Source organism: Myotis daubentonii, chromosome 13 (genome assembly GCF_963259705.1).
Source record: "Myotis daubentonii chromosome 13, mMyoDau2.1, whole genome shotgun sequence".
Classification (NCBI taxonomy): Eukaryota; Metazoa; Chordata; class Mammalia; order Chiroptera; family Vespertilionidae; genus Myotis; species Myotis daubentonii.
The window spans coordinates 54,959,690-54,980,451 of record NC_081852.1 but is presented as its reverse complement, the minus strand read 5'-3'; the positions used below and the strand labels follow the sequence as shown (position 1 = coordinate 54,980,451).

The window sequence follows — 20,762 nt, the reverse complement described above, 5'->3', positions numbered from 1 at the left end:
TAAACAATTTTATGTGTAATTATTTTTCTCTTTGGGTACCCTATTCACAGTGCTTTGACTTTTGGGACTTAAAGCTTGAGAAGTTGAGGAAAGAATAATTATCCCTGAATTACATATCAATTCAAGTCACTTTCAAATAGTGTAGTAAGTATAAAAATGATTATTGTTAAAGAGCAGATTGATAATGCCTAAAAATGCTAACAGTTTTTCACCCAAGGTAGTACTTAGCCAAGAAAACCACTGAATGTTTACCTAGGTAGAAAAAGATGTGCCAACAGGCACTCACAGCAGAACAGAACAAGCAAATAGTGTATCTATCAAAACATTAAAAACAGCTCCTTTGGGCCACTATTAGGAATTTAGAAAGCAGAAGAGACTCACACAAGGAGGAAACAAGTCAATGTGTCTGTTTAGTTGCTGAATTCTGTTTAATGGAATTATTTCTTCATTTCCATAATCAATATATAAGACTTGTGCCTTCTTCTGTAGCATATCAACGTCTTGTATTATTACTCTATTCCAGGTCTGAAATGAAATAAAATGGTACTCTACTTCAAAAAAGCATTTCATGATCTTTTTTTTTTTAATGTATTATTGACAGAAGTTCCCCATTTTCCTCTCCTTTGCCCCCCTCCACCCAGCCCCTAACCCACCCAGGTCTTCCCCATACTATTGTCTGTGTCCCCGGGCTATGCCTATATGCATATACTAGAGGTCCGGTGCATGGAATTTGTGCACAGGTAGGGTCCCTAGTCCTGGCCAGTGATCAGGGCTGATTGGGGCCTTCTGGCTGCCAGCCGGAGCCTTCCTTTGTTCCGTGCTGCCCCCTGGTGGTCAGTGCACATCATAGCGAGCAATTGATCTCCTGGTCTCCCAGTCGAACTCCAGAGGGGACACTTTGCATATTAGCCTTTTATATAGATAGATAGATAGATAAATAGATAGATAGATAGATGTTCTTTGGTTAACCTCTTTCTGTCTCCTCCATCTCCCTCCCCTATGAGATTTGTCAGTCTGTTCCATGCTTCTGGACCTATTTTGTTCATCAGTTTATTTTGTTCATAAGATTCTACATATAAGTGAGATCATGTGATATTTTGTCTTTCCCTAGTTGGTTTATTTTGCTTGGCATAATAAACCTTCAGGTCCATCCATGCTGTCATAATAGAAGCTTCTTTTTTACAGCCATATAGCATTCCATGGTGTAAATGTGCCACAGCATTTTTATCCACTCATCTACTGATGGGCACTTGGGCTACTTCCAGATCTTAGCTATCCTATATAATAAAAGTCTAATATGCAAATTGACCGAATGGCAAAACAACTGGTTGCTATGACTCACACTGACCACCAGGGGGCAGACGCTCAACGCAGGAGCTGCCCCCAGCTCGCAGGCCCTGGCGGCGGGGCCGGTGAGCAGGTGGCCCCAGACCAGCCAAGGTAGTGCCTGCGGGGGCTCCCCGATCACCCCGCCAGTCACCCTGCAGATCGGCCCTGATTGCCGGCCAGGCCTAGGGACCCTACCTGTGCATAAATTAAGTGCACTGGGCCTCTAGTTGTAAATAATGCTGCTGTGAACATAGGGGTGCATATATTATTTCTGATTGGTGTTTTGGGGTTCTTAGGATATATTCCCAGAAGTGGGACTGCTGGGTCATATGGCAATTCCACATTTAATTTTTTGAGGAAACTTCATACAATTTTTTCATAATGGTTATACCAGTTTTCATTCCTACCAGCAGTATACCAGGGTTCCCTTTCTCCACATCCTCACCAGCATTTGTTTGTTAATTTATTGATGGTAACCATTATGGCAGGTATGAGGTAACACCTATTGTAGTTTTAATTTGCATTTCTCTGATGAACAGTGACATTGAGCATATTTCCATATGTCTACTGGCCATCTGTATATCCTCTCTGGAAAAGTGTCTAGTAGCATTTCACAATCTTAGGTTAAAAAATTCTCAAACACTCTATAGAACATGCAAAGGAAAGGTTAACTGTTCTATTCCAGGGCACTCAATTAACAAGTTAACATAATTTTCTAGTAATCTTGCCCAAAATTGTTTAATTAGGCCACTGTGCTATGCAAGAATATTGTCAAGCTATTTTCGCCCAATCGACTCTATGACACCCTGGTGCCTCAGCTACACAAATAAACACAAGCTCTAAGGCTAGCAATGAGCCTGGAAGCAGCACTGAGGAGCCCATAAACAGAGCTGGAGAGGCCTTGCGCAGGGAGCAAGCAACCGAACAGAGCCTGGAAAACTGACGGAGGAAGAAAACAGAAGTCTGACCAGTCTCGCTTTTAAGCCACCTAATGCATCATTAAAAGGTCTGGTGTCAAGTTGATACAATCAAAGTAAATTAAAACATCTTATTAAATAATTCATTTCAAGAGAGGTTACCTGGTCAACAGTGTACTTGGCAACACAAACTTCCCCTTTAACAGGAATATAATCCTCCTCATGCACTGTATTTGCATAGGTTTCCTTTAGGCTCGCAGAAAGTTGGTTCATGTATTCTAAAACTTCTGCCGAATATAACTGCACATAAAATTCACTTGGGTCTTTGAATTCAGTAACTGTACCCTTTCAAAGATAGGAAAGATGTAAAAATTCATTGGAACACAAGCAAATGTGCATTTCTTAAAGCTTTTACTAAGATACAATAAGCATCAAAGATAGTTGTTGCAATCTATCAATTTCATCAGATTAAATTTTGTAGCTACCATGAATTCAAAATAGAAAACAGGGAAATAAAACCCATAGTTCTTTGGATTTCTGTCCACAAAGATTAAACAACAAATACCTTAATTTCCATGGTTTTCCTGAGTTGTAGACTTCTCAAATCAGAAAACATTATTTTATCAGCAGAAATGGCTATTTCTTTAGTAACTCCAAATGGACAGTCACTCTGGTTTGAAAAACACACATAAGTGGGTTACATACAAGCACATATTTCATTGATATTGTGGCTACTATTTGCTGGAATCAAGGTCCAAATAGCTGACGAGGCTAGAGAACATCTGAGTGCAGGGAATGCAGAGAAGGGACTCCCCTCACTAGTCCAAGTGGTTTGACCCAGACACAGCCATCACAAGCCCTTTTCGTAAAAAGGCTGGTTGTAAACCATTTTCAGTGAGCCCCAACGGTCACCACACCAATCCCTAGGGTGTGCACATTCATTCAGCAGGAGGCTTCTGTTGATAAACCAACACTAGTGAAATGCAGAAACGAGTCTACATCATACCTCATTTTTCACTTCCACGTTCGTTATTTCATAAGATGATTTATTGTCTTCAAGTTTGTGGAAACTGAAATAAAGCAATTAATTATAATACTTATAATATAGAGCTAATTAAGAGTAAGGACCACAATTACGTTAAATTCTCAATCAACAAAATCCAAAAAGAGCAAACAGCTTCTTCCAGACAGAATCACAGCACAGTAACAGCTGCCTAACAACGGTCTGCCCTGTGCACAGCAGCGCTTCGTCCCGAAGCCGCCTACTGAAAGGAAGATAGCCACGATCTACAAGCCTCAGTTTTCTTATCTGGGAAATGGAGATCATCCCCACAGCAAACAGTTTTGAGGATGAAATGAGGTTATATATGTGAAACTGTTTTGTAAACTGGTAAATAGCACACAAGATTGGTGTATTTCAAAATTGCAATCCACGAAGCACTGTGAGAGTTCCACCTTATTAGAACTTAGTAAAGGCTACATAATTAAAAGAGCTTTCTAAACTCTAGTCATTAAAAAAAAACAAAAACCAACAAACAACAAAGTCGCTTAAGGTTTTAAATCTTAATGTGTCCAACCTAATATATTCATGAAAACTCTTAAGTTTGTAAAGTTGTTCACTTCAGATTTGCACACTTTATGTTACACCTCAATAAATAAGAATAAAGTAACAGCATCTACAATTATGGGCTGCTTACCTAATTTGATCCTTATCCTATCAGGAAAAAATGTTGAAATATTCTCTAATGAATAAAAACAAACACTTACTTTTGCTGCACAGGTTTGCACACGATGCTGTGTGCTGACCAGTCTCTTCTCTGGCATGCTATGGAGCAATAGTATGTCTGCTTGCATTGTGAACACCTCTGCGACCCTACAGAAAACAGCCCATAACATTTCATTCCAAATACTTGCTGCCCAGAGCAAAACAATTTCAAAGACCAGCCATATCAAACACCATTCTATTAATCACATCAAGATTATTTGAAGAGGCTTCTGATGTTTATAATTAGGTGTCGAGATTAAACTTTCCGAGCTCTCTCCAAATGCAGAGAAAGGAGAGGATGGATTGGAAACGTAACTGACTTCTCTAAAGTAGAGCCCAGAACGCATTATAAAAGAAACCAAAGGAAACAGAAAAACTGTGGCAATTAACGTAACTTGTGCAAGCAGACTCTGACATGGCTTACTCTGTGCCATTAAAAATATGGTGTTGTTCAGTGGTTAGAATATCGACCCGCACACTGACAGGTCTTTGTTTTGATTCCTGGTCAAGGGCAAGTACCTGAGCTGCAGGCTCAATCTCTGGGCCAGGTCAGGGCATGTGCAGGAGGCAACCAATTGATGTGCTCTCTCACCTCTCTCTCCCTCTGCCTCCCTCCCTTCTACTCTCTCTAAATATCAATGGGAAAAAAAAATCCTCTGGTGAGAATTAACAACAACAAAAATACAAAATAGCCCTGGCTAGATAGCTCAGTTAGAGCAGTGGTCAGCAAACTCATTAGTCAACAGAGCCAAATATCAACAGTACAAAGATTGAAATTTCTTTTGAGAGCCAAATTTTTAAAACTTAAACTACATAGGTAGGTACACTGTTATTAACTTAATTAGGGTACTCCTAAGGTTTAGGAAGAGCCACACTCAAGGGGCCAAAGAGCCGCATGTGGCTCGTGAGCCGCACTTTCCCGACCACGGAGTTAGAGCATCGTCCCAATACACCAAGGTTGCAGGTTCAATCCCCAGTAGGGGTCTTACAAGAGGCAACTGATTTACTTCCTCCCTCCCTCCTGTCCTCCTTCTCTCTTCCCCTCTTTCTAAAATAAAAAAGCATGTCCTTGGACGAGGATTAAAAAAGAAATCCTATCAGTATCTAGGCAGAAAAAAACATGTTACCAAAAAACAACAAAACCGAGCTGGCCTCGAATGCCTCTACTCTAAAAGAAATAGAGGCTGCCTGGCAAGGCTCAGTGGTTGAGCGTCCACCTATGAACCAGGAAGTCACAGTTCGATTCCCGGTCAGGGCACATGCCTGAATTGTAGGCTCGATCCTCAGTGTGGGGCGTGCAGGAGGCAGCCAATCAATGATTCTCTTTCATCATTGCTGTTTCTATCTCTCTCTCCATCTCACTCCTTCTCTGACGTCCATATATATATATATCAAAAACTGCCCAAGACCATTGATTATGAGGGAAATGCATATTAAAACCCCAATGAGATATCACTACACACCCACAAGAAAGGCTAAAATTAAAAAGATTGAAAATCCCTAAGGTTCACAAAGCTGTAAAGGAATCAGAACTTGTTACCAATAGAAATCTAAAATGAGACTGCTACTTTGGCTGTTTCCTATAAAGTTAAACATATGCCTATCTTTTTGACTCAGCACTTCTCCTCATAGGTACGTACCCAAGAGAAATGAAACATATGTTCACACAAAGACTTGTGCAAAAATATGCAGAGTGCAAAAACTGGACACAGCAAAATGTTTCAACAAAAGAACAGATAAACTGGTATAATCATACAAGGAAATACTACTCAGCGACAAACAAAAATTAATTAATGTACATGCAACAACATGGATGAATCTCAAAAATATAATTCTAAATGCAAAAAGTTTTATACAAAAGAGCCCATACTGTATGGTTCCATTTATATGAAATTCTGTAGATTTCATTTATATGAAATTCTGGCAAAATTAATTTATTAAAAAAAATAAAACAGTGGCGACTTCTAGGAAGTACAGTGCCTAGGAAGTGGCATGAGGAAACTTTCTGAGAAGAAGGAAATATTCCCTATCTTGATGGGGTGCGAGTTTGTGCGTTTCAATGCATGAAAGTTTTATCTAAAAAAAAACAACTATAAAAAAACAAGAAGCAGTAAGAGTTGGAAAGTATGGATGAACAAACGATTGTATGTTGATGGCTGGTGAAACTGAGAGATGGGTCTATGTTGCATATATATTATTCCATTTACATTTAATATATTTTAAATTTTCTGTCATCAAGGTATTTTTCAAACATGTAAAGGAATAATCTAACACAACTGAGAGCAACATGCTTACCAAACAGGCCACAGCGATGGCAAGTAGTTGATCGAAGAGGAGGTCCTAAGGATTTGAAGAGTGCTGGATTATTTATGGACAAGGAATTCTCAACCAACTTGTGTATATTTTTTGATTTTGCAGGAGACACATTATTGAGAGGCTTCTATTAAAAAGAGAGAATGGCAGTATTAAAACTTGGTAATAACATTTAAAAACTACTAGCTTTGGAATTCCCTCTTCTGGGAAGATAAAGATCGACATTTCCCTACACTTCCCACTAAATAAAACTAAAAGCCCTGGACTTACATGTAAAATCAACATAAGCCTACTCTGAAAGACGGCAGCAGACAAGCTAGGAACCCTGGGACTCACAGAAGGAAGCGGCGATGGGTTCTCTGAGTTCTCCTTTTTGCCTCATCTATCTATCCCAGACAGGGTGCTGGAGAAGCCAGCAACCCAGAGACATCAAAAGATGCAGACAATATAAGCTTCAACCAAAAGCTTGCTCTCTCTAGCAAAGGGGCAACCCAGCAAGACAAAAAGCTTTTATCAATAAATACTCTACTCTAGACAAACACTGCAGATAAAACTGTGGCCCCCACTTCCACCAGCAAGAGTAGAGTGGGGAGCCCTAACCAGTTTGGCTCAGTGGATAGGGCGTCAGCCTGCGGACTGAAAGGTCCCAGGTTCGATTCCGGTCAAGGGTATGTACCTTGGTTGCGGGCACATCCCCAATAGGGAGTGTGCAGGTGGCAGTTGATCGATGTTTCTCTCTCATCGATGTTTCTAACTCTCTATCTCTCTCCCTCTCTGTAAAAAATCAATAAAATATATTTAAAAAATATATATATCTTTTAAAAAAACGAGTAGAGTGGGGAGCCGAGACTTCCACTTTCACCAGGCTATAACGAGGTAGCAGCCCTCCCACCAGGGTGGCATCAGAAAAGGCCAACGAAGTAGGAAGCCAACACTTCATCCCTGCAGGAAACCACATGGGAGCCTGGACTTCCATCTGGCAGTAAGAAGTGTCACCCCAGCCCTAGCTGGTTTGGTTCAATGGATAGAGCAACGGCCTGCAGACTGAAGGATCCCAGGTTCAATTCTGGTCAATGATTCTCTCTCATCATTGATGTTTCTCTCTCTCCCTCCCTCTCTCTTCCTCTCTGAAATCAATAAAAAAAGGGGGGAAAAAAAAAAGGAAGTGTCACCCAAACCCCTCACCTCCCAACTCCCCACCATTGGGGTGGTATTAGAGGAGACTTAGTGGATAGTCAGGACCTTTTTGCCACCATTCAACAATAAAGGGTGTCTCCAAATCTTCCCACCTCCAAATCTCCCTCTGGCTTGTCCATTCTCTGCAACCTTAGCCCACCCTCACCCAGCAGCAAGGAAGAACACCCCTTGGGGTCCACAGAGCCTGAGTGGGGAGCCTGAACAACTACTTCCACCTGGCAACACTCCCCTTCTCCTGATGGAGCAGTGTCAGAAGAAGTTGGCTAAAACAGAAAATTTAAGTAATATAGTTTCATAACAGAGTACCCAAAATGTCTCAGTTTCAATAGAAGCAAACTGTCATACTAAAAAACAGGAAAATTACAAGGAAAAATTAAAAGATGTCAACTCAAGAGGACAGATGTTAAGTTTACCTGACAAAGATTATAAAGCAGCCACCAATACTTCAACAAGCAATTATGAACATGCTTGAAATGTAGGAAAAGAGAGTCTTAGAAAAGAAATAAGAACCAAATGAAAGTTTTCAAACTGGAAAGTACAATAACAAAAATTAAAAACACAATGGGTACTCAACAGCAGAAAGGAGGGGACAGAGGAAAGAGACAGTGAACATGAAGATCAAACTACAGAACTTACCTAATCTGAACAAGAGAGAGAAAAGAGTGAGCAGAAAATATAAATAAGCACAGCTTCAGGGATCTCTGGGACTATAACACGAGATATAACATTCATGTATTTGAAGAGTCTCAGAAGGAAAGGAGAAAGAAGGCAGTGCTAAAGAAGTACTCAAGTAGATAATGACCAAAATTTGTCAAAAGAGATAGGTCTACACATTTAAGAAGCTGAGCAAACTCAAAGAGAATAAACTCAAAGAACTAGACTCCAAGACACACTTTAGTCAAATTTCTTAAAGCTAAAGACAACAAAAACGCTTAAAAGCAGAGAAAGAGAAGCGACATCTTATACAGAGAAGAAAAACAATTCAAAAGAGAACAGATTTTTCATGGAGGCAGAAGGAAGTGGCATGATATTTTTTAAGTGCTGAAAGAAAAGAACTGTTAACTAAGAAACTTATCCAAGAAAATTTTCTTTCAAAAAATGAAGAGGAAATCTCAAATAAAACTAAGAGAATTTGTCACCAGCAGACCTATCCTAAAGGAATGGTTAAATTACTGGCTACCTGGGTTAAGGAAGGGATAGGGACAGGAGGGAAGTGGGTATGGCCATAAAAAAAACCACATAAGGGCTCCTGTACTGATGGAAGTATTCTGTATTTTGAGTATCAAGGTCAATATCCTGGCTGTGATACTATACTACTGCTCTGCAGCCTATTCCCACAGGGAGAAACTGGGTAAAGGCTACACAGGGTTTCCATTGTTTCTTATAATTGTATGTCAATCTACAATTACCTAAAAAGAAAATGTTGCATTTTTTTTAAAAAAAGTACTACATTAAAGAAAAGGAAGTTTGACCTTAAAAAATACCTGAATATTGAGTAATTATTTATTAATGCAATAAAAAACACGTTTAGAATCTTTTACCCAAACAAAAACACCAAACAGGAAAACAACCCATAACTTACACTATTTGCTTCTTTGGGTGGTGAATTATTTCCAACATTTAATGGTGACACTGAGTTTCCTAGGGAGGAAAAACATAAAGCCTAATAAAAGCCAAATATTAATTTGTTCCTGAGAATATAAAATTAAGTAATGTTCAAATAATAATGCTATACCATAATACTCTTAAAGCTACACTATAAATAAGCAACATCCTACTTCTCTGAAATTTCATACTCAATATGCAAAAGAAGTTAGGGGGATAATTCCTACTTCAACTCACAAAATACTGAAACATCTGTTGACAAGGATCAAGATTTATTAATAATTCATCCTGTTTCATTAAGGATAGTCTTAAGAAATGTCATTTATGTCTTTTTTTGCCTTAACTCCAAAGTGGATGGCAATTAAAAACTCAGTGACCACTAGCCCAGGTTGGTGTCCTGCCAAATATCAAGCTAATAAAATGCCAATATTTTACCCACCTTTGTTTCTGAACATCAGTGTGAAGTTGGCACAACTAAAAAGGCAGATAATGTTTAACACTATTAGATAAATAGTTCTGACCTGTTGGGGAACCCCAGAGGCCCAAGGACCACTGAGAATTACATCACCATAATGTTAGAAGGTCACATCTCAGGTTCAAGAAGCTAAATTCCACCAGGGTCCAACCTCCTTAAACAATCGGTTTTTAGAATGAGGACTAAAGGAATGATTTTTTAATAAAGTGAAACAATTTAATGTCTTAGATATATCTTTGTGAGCTCTTACATGCATAGTGTCAGCACAGTACTTTATGCGTGTAAAACAAGGTCAATCTTTAGAACTCCTATAAAAAGTCATAGGGTTTCCTTCCTTTCTACATTCCTAGTATGTATAGCTTTCTTTGGAGGAAAGGCTCATCTGTATTCATTCTCTCCCCAGGAATCCTTTGTGTGATTAATCTAGCCAAAGATGGCTAGTTGGTATCTTGTTTTCCCTTCTAAATTAATATTTAAATGCAAATACTGTACGGGAGCCATTTGGCTATTGTGTTAACAGACCACTGATGGGCCATTTTATATATATGGTATACACACACACACTTGTGAAAAGTCAAAGAAACCATCAAAATAAGTAGTATTAAGCCTGTAGTTTTCACTCACCCATTGGCAATGTCTTCCTCTCTCCTTTGGATCCAACCACATCTCCATTGATGCCACTAAGGTTTGAAGACGCTGAATCGTCTTCCTGACTAGCCAAATACTGTTTGGTTTGCTCACAAAGCAAAAAATTGTTATTTTTATTTCTAGTCTCTGGGCTTTTCAACCTGAAATTTGGGTGATTAGGCTGTCCTCCAGGACTTCTTAAAGAACCATGTGATGGAAGCTTGCTTTCATTTTTCTCAAAATTAAACGGCTCTGTCATTTTATATGTAGATGCCTCCAAATAATTTCTTGACATCCCATTAAGCGGTAACTTAACATTCACATAAGTCTAAGGGAAGAAATGTAGTTAAAAGGCAACTTTAATTACAAAGCCTCGGATAATTTTTTATGTACAGACAATTCTCATGAACAATTCCAAAGCAGATGTCACCACGATATTAAAGCCTGGCTTGTTACAGGTACAAGAAAAGAATGGCTCCATCAGTGAGGACAAACTGCAAGAGGACGGAGGACTATGGGAAGAGTCCTCTCGGAGTTCCACACAGCCCTTACTTTAAAAAGCTTCAGAGGCCCACAGCCTTGAGCCTTGGGGGGTAGGGGGTTTTGCAGTCCATGACAGTGGGGGGGGGGGCAGGCAGCTCCCAGCGCCCTACAGCAGGACAGAAACCCTGAAAGGGGTGCAAAGCCTCTGCTGGGCTGCCACACTCCCTCCCCGCCCCAGGGTCGGGCCTCAGGATCTGGGTCTGTCCAAGATCCGCTTCCAGGGCTGCGGCCATCACACTCCCTGTCTCAGTAGCTAGTCCCAATCCCCAACCCCTGGCCCTTCTGGTCCCCCAGTCTCTGCCCTTTCCTGCCTGGCTCCTCCCACAGTCCTGCTGGAGCATCTGAGCTCGCTGCCCATAAGGGATTATAAGGGCTAGAGGCTAGCCAAACAGACGTTTCAGGGAAGAATTCTTTTTTCAGCAATAACTGGACTTATCTACAGGTGAAATGTCTATATAGTTATGGCCAGAACTACTTTTTGATGTTAGCTGACACCTCCTCCAGGGCCCATTTATCCCCCCCCCCCCCCGCCCCCCGCCCCGCAACCTCTCAAGTGGTTACCCATTCAAGACTCAGGCACGAAGGCGGGAAAGGAGAGGAAAGAAAAAATGGAGAGGCATGCTAAAAATAATTGATTGAGGATTTTCATGATTCAGCTTTACTACCGCACCTGCTTTTGTACTGTGTGAAATAAGCTAAATTTTCTCACCCAAAACATGAGCTAAAAACCACCTATGCTCTTAGGGCACATCTGTGCATAGATTTTGTTGCCTATATTTCACTTCTCAGTTGGGCTTTTTTTATACATATTTTAGACCTCTTCATAATTTTTCTCTGAAATAGAAAACAGCAGATACAAGTATGTAAAGTTTCTTTCAGCTCTATAAAAATAATAAGTATATGCCTTACAAATGGTAGTACAATGAGCTATCAAAGTTTTATAATTCATTATTAGTTAAGCTGTTTTAATATTTTTAATTAAAATTCATAGTGCAAAAAAAAAAAGTGCTGTTGGAAACAAACCCTACAACTTAATGGTGAAATACAATAGAGGCTATTGTTTAAATCAGGTCCCCACCTACCTTTCTAGCCTCTCAGAACCCCCCTACCCTCTCATACCTGATGCTATGCTATGTCCTTGAATATGCTGAACCCACTATCCAGAATACCCTTGCTCTCATCTGCCTGGCAAATGCTGTCCTTCCTAGTCATCCTTCACAATTTTCCTGTTGTCCCTATTTTTTTGCATTTTCCCCAAATCCTCTAGTTTGATAATCTCCAACTAAGCTTCCATAAATTTTAATTCCCATCTACTGCTTTTAAGCACTTATCTGTGTGCACCTGTCTCTGAATATAAGGTACACACATTGTTGCAAAGTGCAGCTGAGAAACCTCTATCCAGAAATTATGCTGGTTTGTTATTATTCTCTTAATCTTAAAAATACTCAGTGTCCTGCGCAGGGGACATAATAAAAGTGGACAAACAACTCTTTTTGAAATAGTGAACTACAGCGCTGTCTGAAGACACAGGCAAAATTTTTGCTCATCTTCCCAAAACTGCTCAGGAAAACAAACAAACAAAAACCACAGAGAGGTGAAACTAGCATGAGTAACACTTCAATGCTGTTTAACATTGTTGTGAACAGAAGATATAAAGAAAGAGCAGAAAAATCCTTCCTCTTGGTGGCCTAAAACTTTCATCTTCTTTCTTGCTTGAAATTAGATGTTGCTTATTCCAATAACAATCCAGAAAATAATGAAATAATAATAATAATAATAAAAAGAGATACATAGGCACACGCAGTGGTGGGGAACTCTGAGTGGACCAGATCCTGGGAGGATCCCTAATAGGCCTATAGACGGGCAGCTCCAGTGGGAGACCCTGCAGCTGCCTGGAGAATGTACCTGTAGTACTAAGCACATCTACATTTGAGGGCCAGACTGAGAACTACAATGTTGGATGCCATAAGAAAAGAGAGAAATATTGTGAAATTACAAAAGGAAAAGAACCTCCAGCAGAAACTGTGTGGGGATTCAAATGCTGGGTAACTCTAGACTCTGTACAAGGAATATAAAGAACGTGCATTAAAACATCAGGGTAGCTACTAGAAGAATAAAAATAGAATGCATAACTTTAAAAATAGAGGGGAAAACTCTCAATCTAATAGGAAAAAATACTCAAGCACGGTAAACAGAAACATCAAATGAGATGACAGAACCAAGCCCAAGTAATCTAAATATCAATGATTTAGTTTCAATTAACACGGGGGGGGGGGGGGCAGGGAAGGCCCAGGAAGAAAAACATCCAACTTGATGTTATGTATCAAAGGCACACATAAAACAAAATTACATGTTACGGTTGAAAACAAAATTGCATGGTAAGGTTGAAAATAAAAGGACTAAAACATGGGCTACACAAATAACCAAAATAAAGGTGGAATGATAATATTAATAAAACAGAACTGAAGGGTTCAAAGAAACCTTTGACTCACAATAATGAAGGAGGCGCCCAGCCCAGCCAGCCCAGTGGTTGAGCACTGACCCATGAACCAAGAGGTCATCGTGGTGGAGCAGAAAACGCCAAGAATCTGGTATCCCTGGTGGTACCCTTGAGTGGTCACACCAGCTCTGTCTGTGTATGTATGCATACAGTTACTATGGCAAGTTTGTTATTTGCAGCCCAGTAGATAAAGATACCAATAAAATAAATAAGCAAAAGGCATGAATAGAATGCATAGAGGATGAAGATTGACAAAAAAGTTTTGAAAAACATTCAATCTCATTTGTAACTTAAAAAATTTCAAAGTGAAATAACTATGTATTATTTTCTGTCTAGCAAGGGTGCAATAAAAAAGAACACTCCTTACTGAAGGGAATATAAAATTAATATGCCCTTTCTGGAAAACAACTTGGCAATATATCTAAGGAGTCTTGAAAAATATGCGCCTTCTGGGAAACAATTTGGCAATATACCTAGAGTCTTAGGCCACTCACCTGGTAACTCTACTTTTAGAAATCATCCCATTAAAATAATCCTGAACATCAAAAAAATCCTACATGTACAAATGTTCATTTAAAATGGCCAAAAAATAGAAAAAAAAAATGTTAACTGTGATGTTTCTACTAGATAAAACATTACATTACCATTTAAAACACTAGTTTTTAAAACACTGCAAAATGTCTGTTAGAATGGCAAATGAAAAATCAGAAAAAAACTGTGTATTCAATATAATTATAACTTCAAAGCAATGAATAAAACTCCATTTAAAAAGATGAATGAGCCTGGCCAGGGTGGCCCAATGGTTGAGCATCAACCTATGAACCAGGAGGTCACTGTTTGATTCCTGGTCAGGGCACAAGCCTAGGTTGTGGGCTTGATCCCCAGTAGGGGGCATGCAGAAGGCAGCTGATCGATCAATAATTCTCTCTCATCATTGATGTTTCTGTCTCTCTCTCCCTCTCGCTTCCTCTCTGGAATAAAAAATATATTTACAAAAAAATTTAAAAATAAATGAATGAGATACATTAAATTTTAAATGACAGTGTGTTCTGGCCTGGGTTGATGAGGGAATCTTTTCACTGTCTTTTTTATATTCCAATTATATGTAAAGTTAAATTACTTTTGTAGAAAAAAACACTGAACAGATTAAAATATCAATGCATATTAATTAAACCTTTTTCCCTAACATGTGGTTACTTAATTCTAAACCAAGTGAAGGATCACAGTAACATTTAAACCACAAAACGAGAGTATAATCATCTTCTCAAGTAGGACCCTCAAAATGCAGCAATACAATGTGTCCTAACTGCCTTTATTTGGTGAGGCTGACAGTTAATCAGCATCTTATCACTTTGTATTACAGTTACCTATAAACAGTTAAGTCTGTCTTCTAGATTCAAGTAGCTTGTGTGCAGGAACCATGCCTTATTTTTTTTTTTAAAGTTACCAAACAAAAAAACCCTGTGATGACTCACAGTACCTGCCATGGTACTTGGTACAATGAGGTATTCAAAAGATATTCGTGTGGCACAACCATTTAAAATGCACCATTGCACTGTTTGCATGACAACTTGAATGGGGAAAATGAAGTTCACTGTTTTAAACTACATCTGGCAGTATTAAATGGAGAATTATATCATGCTATAAGGTTCACTGAAATTAATAGCAAAACTTCATTGTAGGGGAACTCACAGAGATGCAAGATGGCTCTAGCAGCAAAGGTGGCTGGGAAATGTTGGACTGTTTAACCCTGGGTCTGTCTAATTCTCTAAAGCCTCAGGCTTGGCTGACTATCCAGAAAACCTGGACTGTCATGCCCCCAGCAAGGAGGTTAATGAATGTGGAGTCTGATAACTGCTTGACCTTATCTGTTAACTTAGGAATGCATTGTTCTTTCTGGTGATCTACGTGACTACCCACCCTGTGCTTGTACTAATCACCTCCTACAGAAAAGAGACCCTGTCCTGGGAGGGGTGTGGACTCTTTTCCCCGGGCACCACTGGCAACAGCTGCTTTGCCCGGGTATGTAAGTTTCTCCTAGCAAAGCTCTCTGGATTTGAGTAATGTAAAAAATGTCATGTTTTACATTCATTCTCCAAAGTCCAAAAATTAGTTCATATACTTGACTTTAGGAACAATAACGACAACAGAATCAGTGTTCGACCCACTGTAAAAAGTTCCAGCAGCAAATAAGGACTTAGGCTCAAAAGCTCCACTTATTGTGGAAATTTTAGGTAGAAGGACACCTCACTTGCCTCTCCCTATCCAGGAATTTTCGTTACAAAGCCCAAGGCACACAGACACCTAGACCTGCCCTTGAACTGGAAGCTTCTTAGTGTGTCTTTCATTTCTGGACACACAACTGTATGGCATCCTTCTTTAAAAGATGGCTCGTTCCCACTGACTGGCTCCCCTTGCTGCCCTGGGACCACACCCTTTCTGTGTTAGCCATCATGTCCCTTCCCTTCAGGTCCTTCACCTGCTGAATCGTGAGGACTAAACCCAAGACTGTATGTATAGGACTTGACTTCTATGCCACTCCCACATATACAGAATTTCCTCCACTCACATGGCACCAGTTTGCTCGTTTTAGGATGGCAATAATTTGAAGATTAAAGTATTCCTATTCCTCATATGTCGACAGTTTGGCTCAAATAAACTCACAAAATTCTTAAAATAAATAAATAAATAAAGTATTCCTATTCCTTTATTCCTACAGGCGAGGGAGACCTGAGAAAGTGAAAACATGAAGTGACTTGCCCTCCCTCCCCCCTCCACCTTACGCAGCTGAGATGTTTTAAACATCCAGGTCAGATCCCCAGGCCGTGCAATTTCGCACTCAGTGCCCTGTCGGCTCAATACGGGAACCGGAAGCATCTTCCTTACTGCAGAGGCCAACAAGGCAAGCCTGGGTGCAGCAGGCGCCGACTGCACACAGCAGCCATGCTATATACACGGTTGGCTGACCCAAGGCTAGTCTCACCACGCCTAAGCCAATGCTGAGCTGCAGCTTCCTTTCCTATAGGAGGGCGTGTGGGGGGTGGGGAGGGTGTGTGCGTCTATTTTTCTTATTGTTTGCACCGTAGCTTTAAGTTCATCAAAGGCAATGAATCCACACACCAGTTTCTTTTAGAGAGAAGGGGAAAGGTCCCCCTAATGGAATGCAGGCAGACAGTCCTGTTTTGGAGAGTCGAGCCTGGAAGCGCTATTTTTCCAAATCTGCTGCAGGGCCCTCGCTTGCCCAGGGGTTCAATTCCAAACATCTCTTGCTCCTCCCCTCGGTATGGATCCTACCCACACTCACACCTCCAACCCCCGACCTGCCCTTTGCCCAGCCGAGGCCCGAAGGCCTCCCCGACCCTTCCATCCTCTCTCCACGCCCCCAGCCCCTTGTAGCTGCTCAACGCCCGACCTCAACGTCCAGAGCCCAACGTCCGGCCCCCAAGGACCAAAACCCCACGGCCCACACGCAGTCCCTCTCACTGCCCCCTGCGCCTGGGAACCCTGACCTGGAAAGAGGCAAAAGGGCCGCTGACCCCGGCCCTTCTCTGAAGTCTGGCCGTGGTGGCGTCCGCCGGTGCCCGGAGCCCCGCGGCCCAGCCCAGCAGCGCTCCGGACCCTCAGCTCACCTCCAATGCCCAGCGGGCCGCGCCTGCGCAGTGTGCGCCCACGTGCCCCCCACACGCTCCCTCCGCGGCCCGGAACCGGAAGCGGAAGTAGAAGCCGCGTTTGGGGCCTTGGTTGGGGCGGCTGTGCTCCAGGTGGTGCGAGAGCTGCGGCCTCGGAAAGTTCCTCTGCGGAAACGTAATATGGCTACTGTTCTTGCTTTTTCTAGAAAGGCATCCACGGAGGCAAATTTGGAGCTCGAAGACCCAGATCTTGTCTCCGCCAAAGTCACGTGGGGGACATAAACCACTTGAAATCGTACAAGACTTTTCAAATTAACCACTGTCTCTGTCCGGTCTTGGAAACTAAACACACGTGATCACTTCCCCCCGCCCCGCCCCCCCTTACTGGGAGAAGTCATTATATGCTGGTGTTGCCCAAATAAAATAATGTTTTATAAATATATTTGTATTGATTTCAGAGAGGAAGGCAGAGGGAGAGGGAGGGAGAGAGAGATACAAACATCAATGATGGGAGAGAACCATTGATCCTCTGCCTCCTGCACTCTCGGCACTGGAGATCCGGTTGGCAACCCGGGCGTGTGCCCTGATTGGAAATCCAACCCTGACCTCCAGGTCCATAGGTCCAGGCTCAATCCCTGAGCCACGCCAGCTGGGCCCAAATAAAATATTTTTAAAACTATGGACCTTTCAAACAAGTCCAGAAGAAAAATGGTTCTCCCATACTATCCATCACCAGTTTCAACATTACAAATTCACAATTTTGTTGGTTTCTAACCGTCCCCACCCCCAACAGTCCTCTCAGTGTTTTGAAACAAATTTTTACTTCTTTCTTCTTTTCTTTAGAATTTATTTAAATTTTGGAACAGTTTTACATTTACAAAATAAATTGAGAAGATACCACAGAGTTACTGCAAAAGCCACACCAGGTTTCCCATATTACTATCATTTCTTAAATAGGATACACTGTTACAATTAAGAAACCAATATGGAACCGTTATTACTAAAGTCCATAGTTTATGTAAATTTCCTTTGTTTTTACCTGTTGCCCTTTTTCTGAGCAGGGGCCCATTCAAGGATACCACATGACATTTAGTTGTCATGGCTACTTCACTTAGGCTCTTGCTTATGACAGTTATTCAGACTTTCTCTGTTTGAATGACATTGACAGCTTCCAGGATTACTGGCCAGATACTTTGTAGGATGCCTTATTGTTGGAATTTGTCTGATGTACTTCTCATAAGACCGGTGTTACGGGCTATTGGAAGGAAGACTGCAGAGGTAACATGTCGTTTGTATTGCGTCATATCAAGTGTGTGTCCTATGAATATGATTTATGACAATGATGTTTTCCACAAACACCTCGCAAGAGTTTGTCAGGTTTCTCTATTACACAGTTTCTCCTTTCCCCTCTTTTTCCATACTACACACTTTAGGAGGAAGTCAGTATGTGCAGTCTACACCTAAGGGAGAGGAGTTATATTTCCACTTCTCAAGGGCAGAGTGCCTACAGAAATTAATTGGACATCTTTTGCACAGAGATTTGTCTCTTCTGTATTTATTAACATACTCAAATCGCCTATCTCTCCATATGTTAGTATGACATTTACTTTGTACTTTGGGTTATAATCCAACACTACACTATTTCCTTGCTTAATTTGTTCCAACTTTCACCCCTGGGAGCTCTTTCAGTTGGCTCTTTCTCTCTTTTGACATACTCCCATCAATGTGGGTTGTTTTATTTTATTTTATTTTTTGAGGACTTTCTTACTTTCTGAGACAGAAAGTATATGAAACATATGTATGTCCTCATACATATGTATTTACTTAAAAGATTATGACTTTTATAAAACATCACCAAAATTTACCTCACCTTTAAAAATAATTTCTTAAATATCATACTTAAACGTTACTTAAAATTTTTAGATAGTCTCAAATTTTTAGTAGTTGGATGTTAAAATCAGGCTCCAAACAAGATCCTATATTTGTGTTATGTATTTTAAAAAGAGATTTCTTTCTTAACCCTTTTATTTTCTTGCAAATTACAGTTTTTCTCACATTGGATTTTGTTGATTGCATCACCTCTGACAAGAATACTTCACAGATTGTGTTGTGATCCTCTGTTGCAGCGATTTTCAACTTTTTCCATTTCATGCTACACATACCAATTACTAAAATTTGGCAGCATACCAAAAAAAAATATTTTTGCTGATCTAACAGAAAAGTAGGTATAATTTTGATTCATTCACGCTGGATGGCTATTGTGTTGGCTGTTGTCATTTTTTTTTTTAATTTGACAATCTAAAGGAAAAGAGGTCAGTGCCGTGACTAAATAGTCAGGTATTGCATGTTTTAAAAATACTTGCAGCACACCCATTGAAAAGATCACTGCTCTATTGCTTCACGTCAGAAGACACAATATCTAGTTGTTCTCTTTGGGGGATATTAAAACATGTCTAGATGGTCATCTCTGAATATAATTTCCCATGAAAAGTCACCTGGGCTCCAATTGGAGATCAAGGGCTGATTCTAAGTCTGGGGCAGGAAATCTACAAGAAAGCCTAGATTGTGTTGGTTGCACCAGAAAACAAAAAAGAAAGCAAAGATAATAGGAGTTGAGTCAAAAAGACTCATGAGGCTATTTAAAGGTGCTTCTGCATGTCAAAGATAGAACAATTTTAGCATTCAAAAGTAATAGCAGCAATTGATTAAAACACATCTGGGTAGCTCAGTTTGTTAGAGCATCATCTGGATACATCAAGGTTTCGGTTTGGATCCTGGTCAGGGTAAGAACAAGGATCAAACAATGAGTGCATAAATAAGTGTGGAACAACAAATATCTATCTCTCTCTCTCATCAATAAATAAAAAAAAAATGAGTATGCTGATTTTTTAAGTCATTGGTCACTTTTGGAGGACTCCAAGGAATCTCGCATTCTGAAAACAAAAGAATCCAGCATCCTACCTTCCCTGTTACAAACTGAGTCTTAATCAAATAGTTGATGTGAGACCGTTCTTCTTTATAGATTTTCAGGTAATAAATGCAGAAGATAGACTATCATCATTTTACAAATCCTGATGAAATAATGGATCCAGGTAATGATCAGCAGTGAGTCTAGAACAGGGGTGGGCAAACTTTTTGACTCCAGGGCCACAATGGGTTCTTAAACTGGTCCAGAGGGCCGGAACAAAAGCATGGATGGCGTGTTTGTGTGAACTAATATAAATTCAAAGTAAACATCATTACATAAAAGGGTACGGTCTTTTTTTTTTTTTTTTAGTTTTATTCATTTCAAATGGGCCGGATCTGGCCCGCGGGCCGTAGTTTGCCCACGGCTGGTCTAGAATCACTAGAAGAAAAGCTGATAGGAAACTTCATAGTCTGGAGAATAGGAATGTGCATTGAATTGATCATTGTTCTTGGCCTTTTCAGTGTACAGATTTTTTTTATGACAAAAAAAAAAAAATGCCCCATGACTTCATAGGGATATTTCTAAATTCAAATTCAGAATTGTGGAGTTTTTTTAAATTTGATTTTATATTTGTATTTTGTTTCTCCAATATTGAAAATCTTGGTTTTTGGAAGACATAATTACTTACATGCTTTATACAAATACTAGAGGCCCAGTGCACGAATTTGTGCACCGGTGGGGTCCCTCAGCCTGGCTGGCGATCAAGGCCTATGGGGGGTGGGGGGCAGCCAGTAGAGGGGAGAGGCAGTGGGAGGTTGGCTGTGGGAGCACACTGACCACCAGGGGGCAGCTCCTGCGTTGAGTATCTGCCCCCTGGTGGTCAGTGTGCGTCATAGCGACTGGTCGACCAGTCATTCTGGTCGTTTGGTCATAACGATTGCTTAGGCTTTTTTA

General features: G+C 40.5%; 1 protein-coding gene and 1 pseudogene across 1 annotated transcript in view; one reads left to right on the top strand and one right to left on the bottom strand.

The window, feature by feature from the left end:
- TDRD1 (tudor domain containing 1) overlaps positions 1–10,634 on the bottom strand; it is a 32,469-nt gene extending 21,835 nt beyond the window's left edge. Inside the window, exons 1-9 of the mRNA XM_059661984.1 lie at positions 10,626–10,634; positions 10,226–10,556; positions 9,104–9,162; positions 6,307–6,451; positions 4,014–4,119; positions 3,253–3,316; positions 2,812–2,916; positions 2,409–2,591; positions 382–525 (exon numbers count right to left, since the gene is read on the bottom strand). Coding sequence (XP_059517967.1) covers positions 382–525; positions 2,409–2,591; positions 2,812–2,916; positions 3,253–3,316; positions 4,014–4,119; positions 6,307–6,451; positions 9,104–9,162; positions 10,226–10,556; positions 10,626–10,634 — 1,146 coding nt within the window. The remainder of the gene's footprint in view (positions 1–381; positions 526–2,408; positions 2,592–2,811; positions 2,917–3,252; positions 3,317–4,013; positions 4,120–6,306; positions 6,452–9,103; positions 9,163–10,225; positions 10,557–10,625) is intronic.
- Positions 10,633–11,406, top strand: LOC132214668 (signal peptidase complex subunit 1-like; annotated as a pseudogene).
- Positions 11,407–20,762: the final 9,356 nt, after the last annotated feature.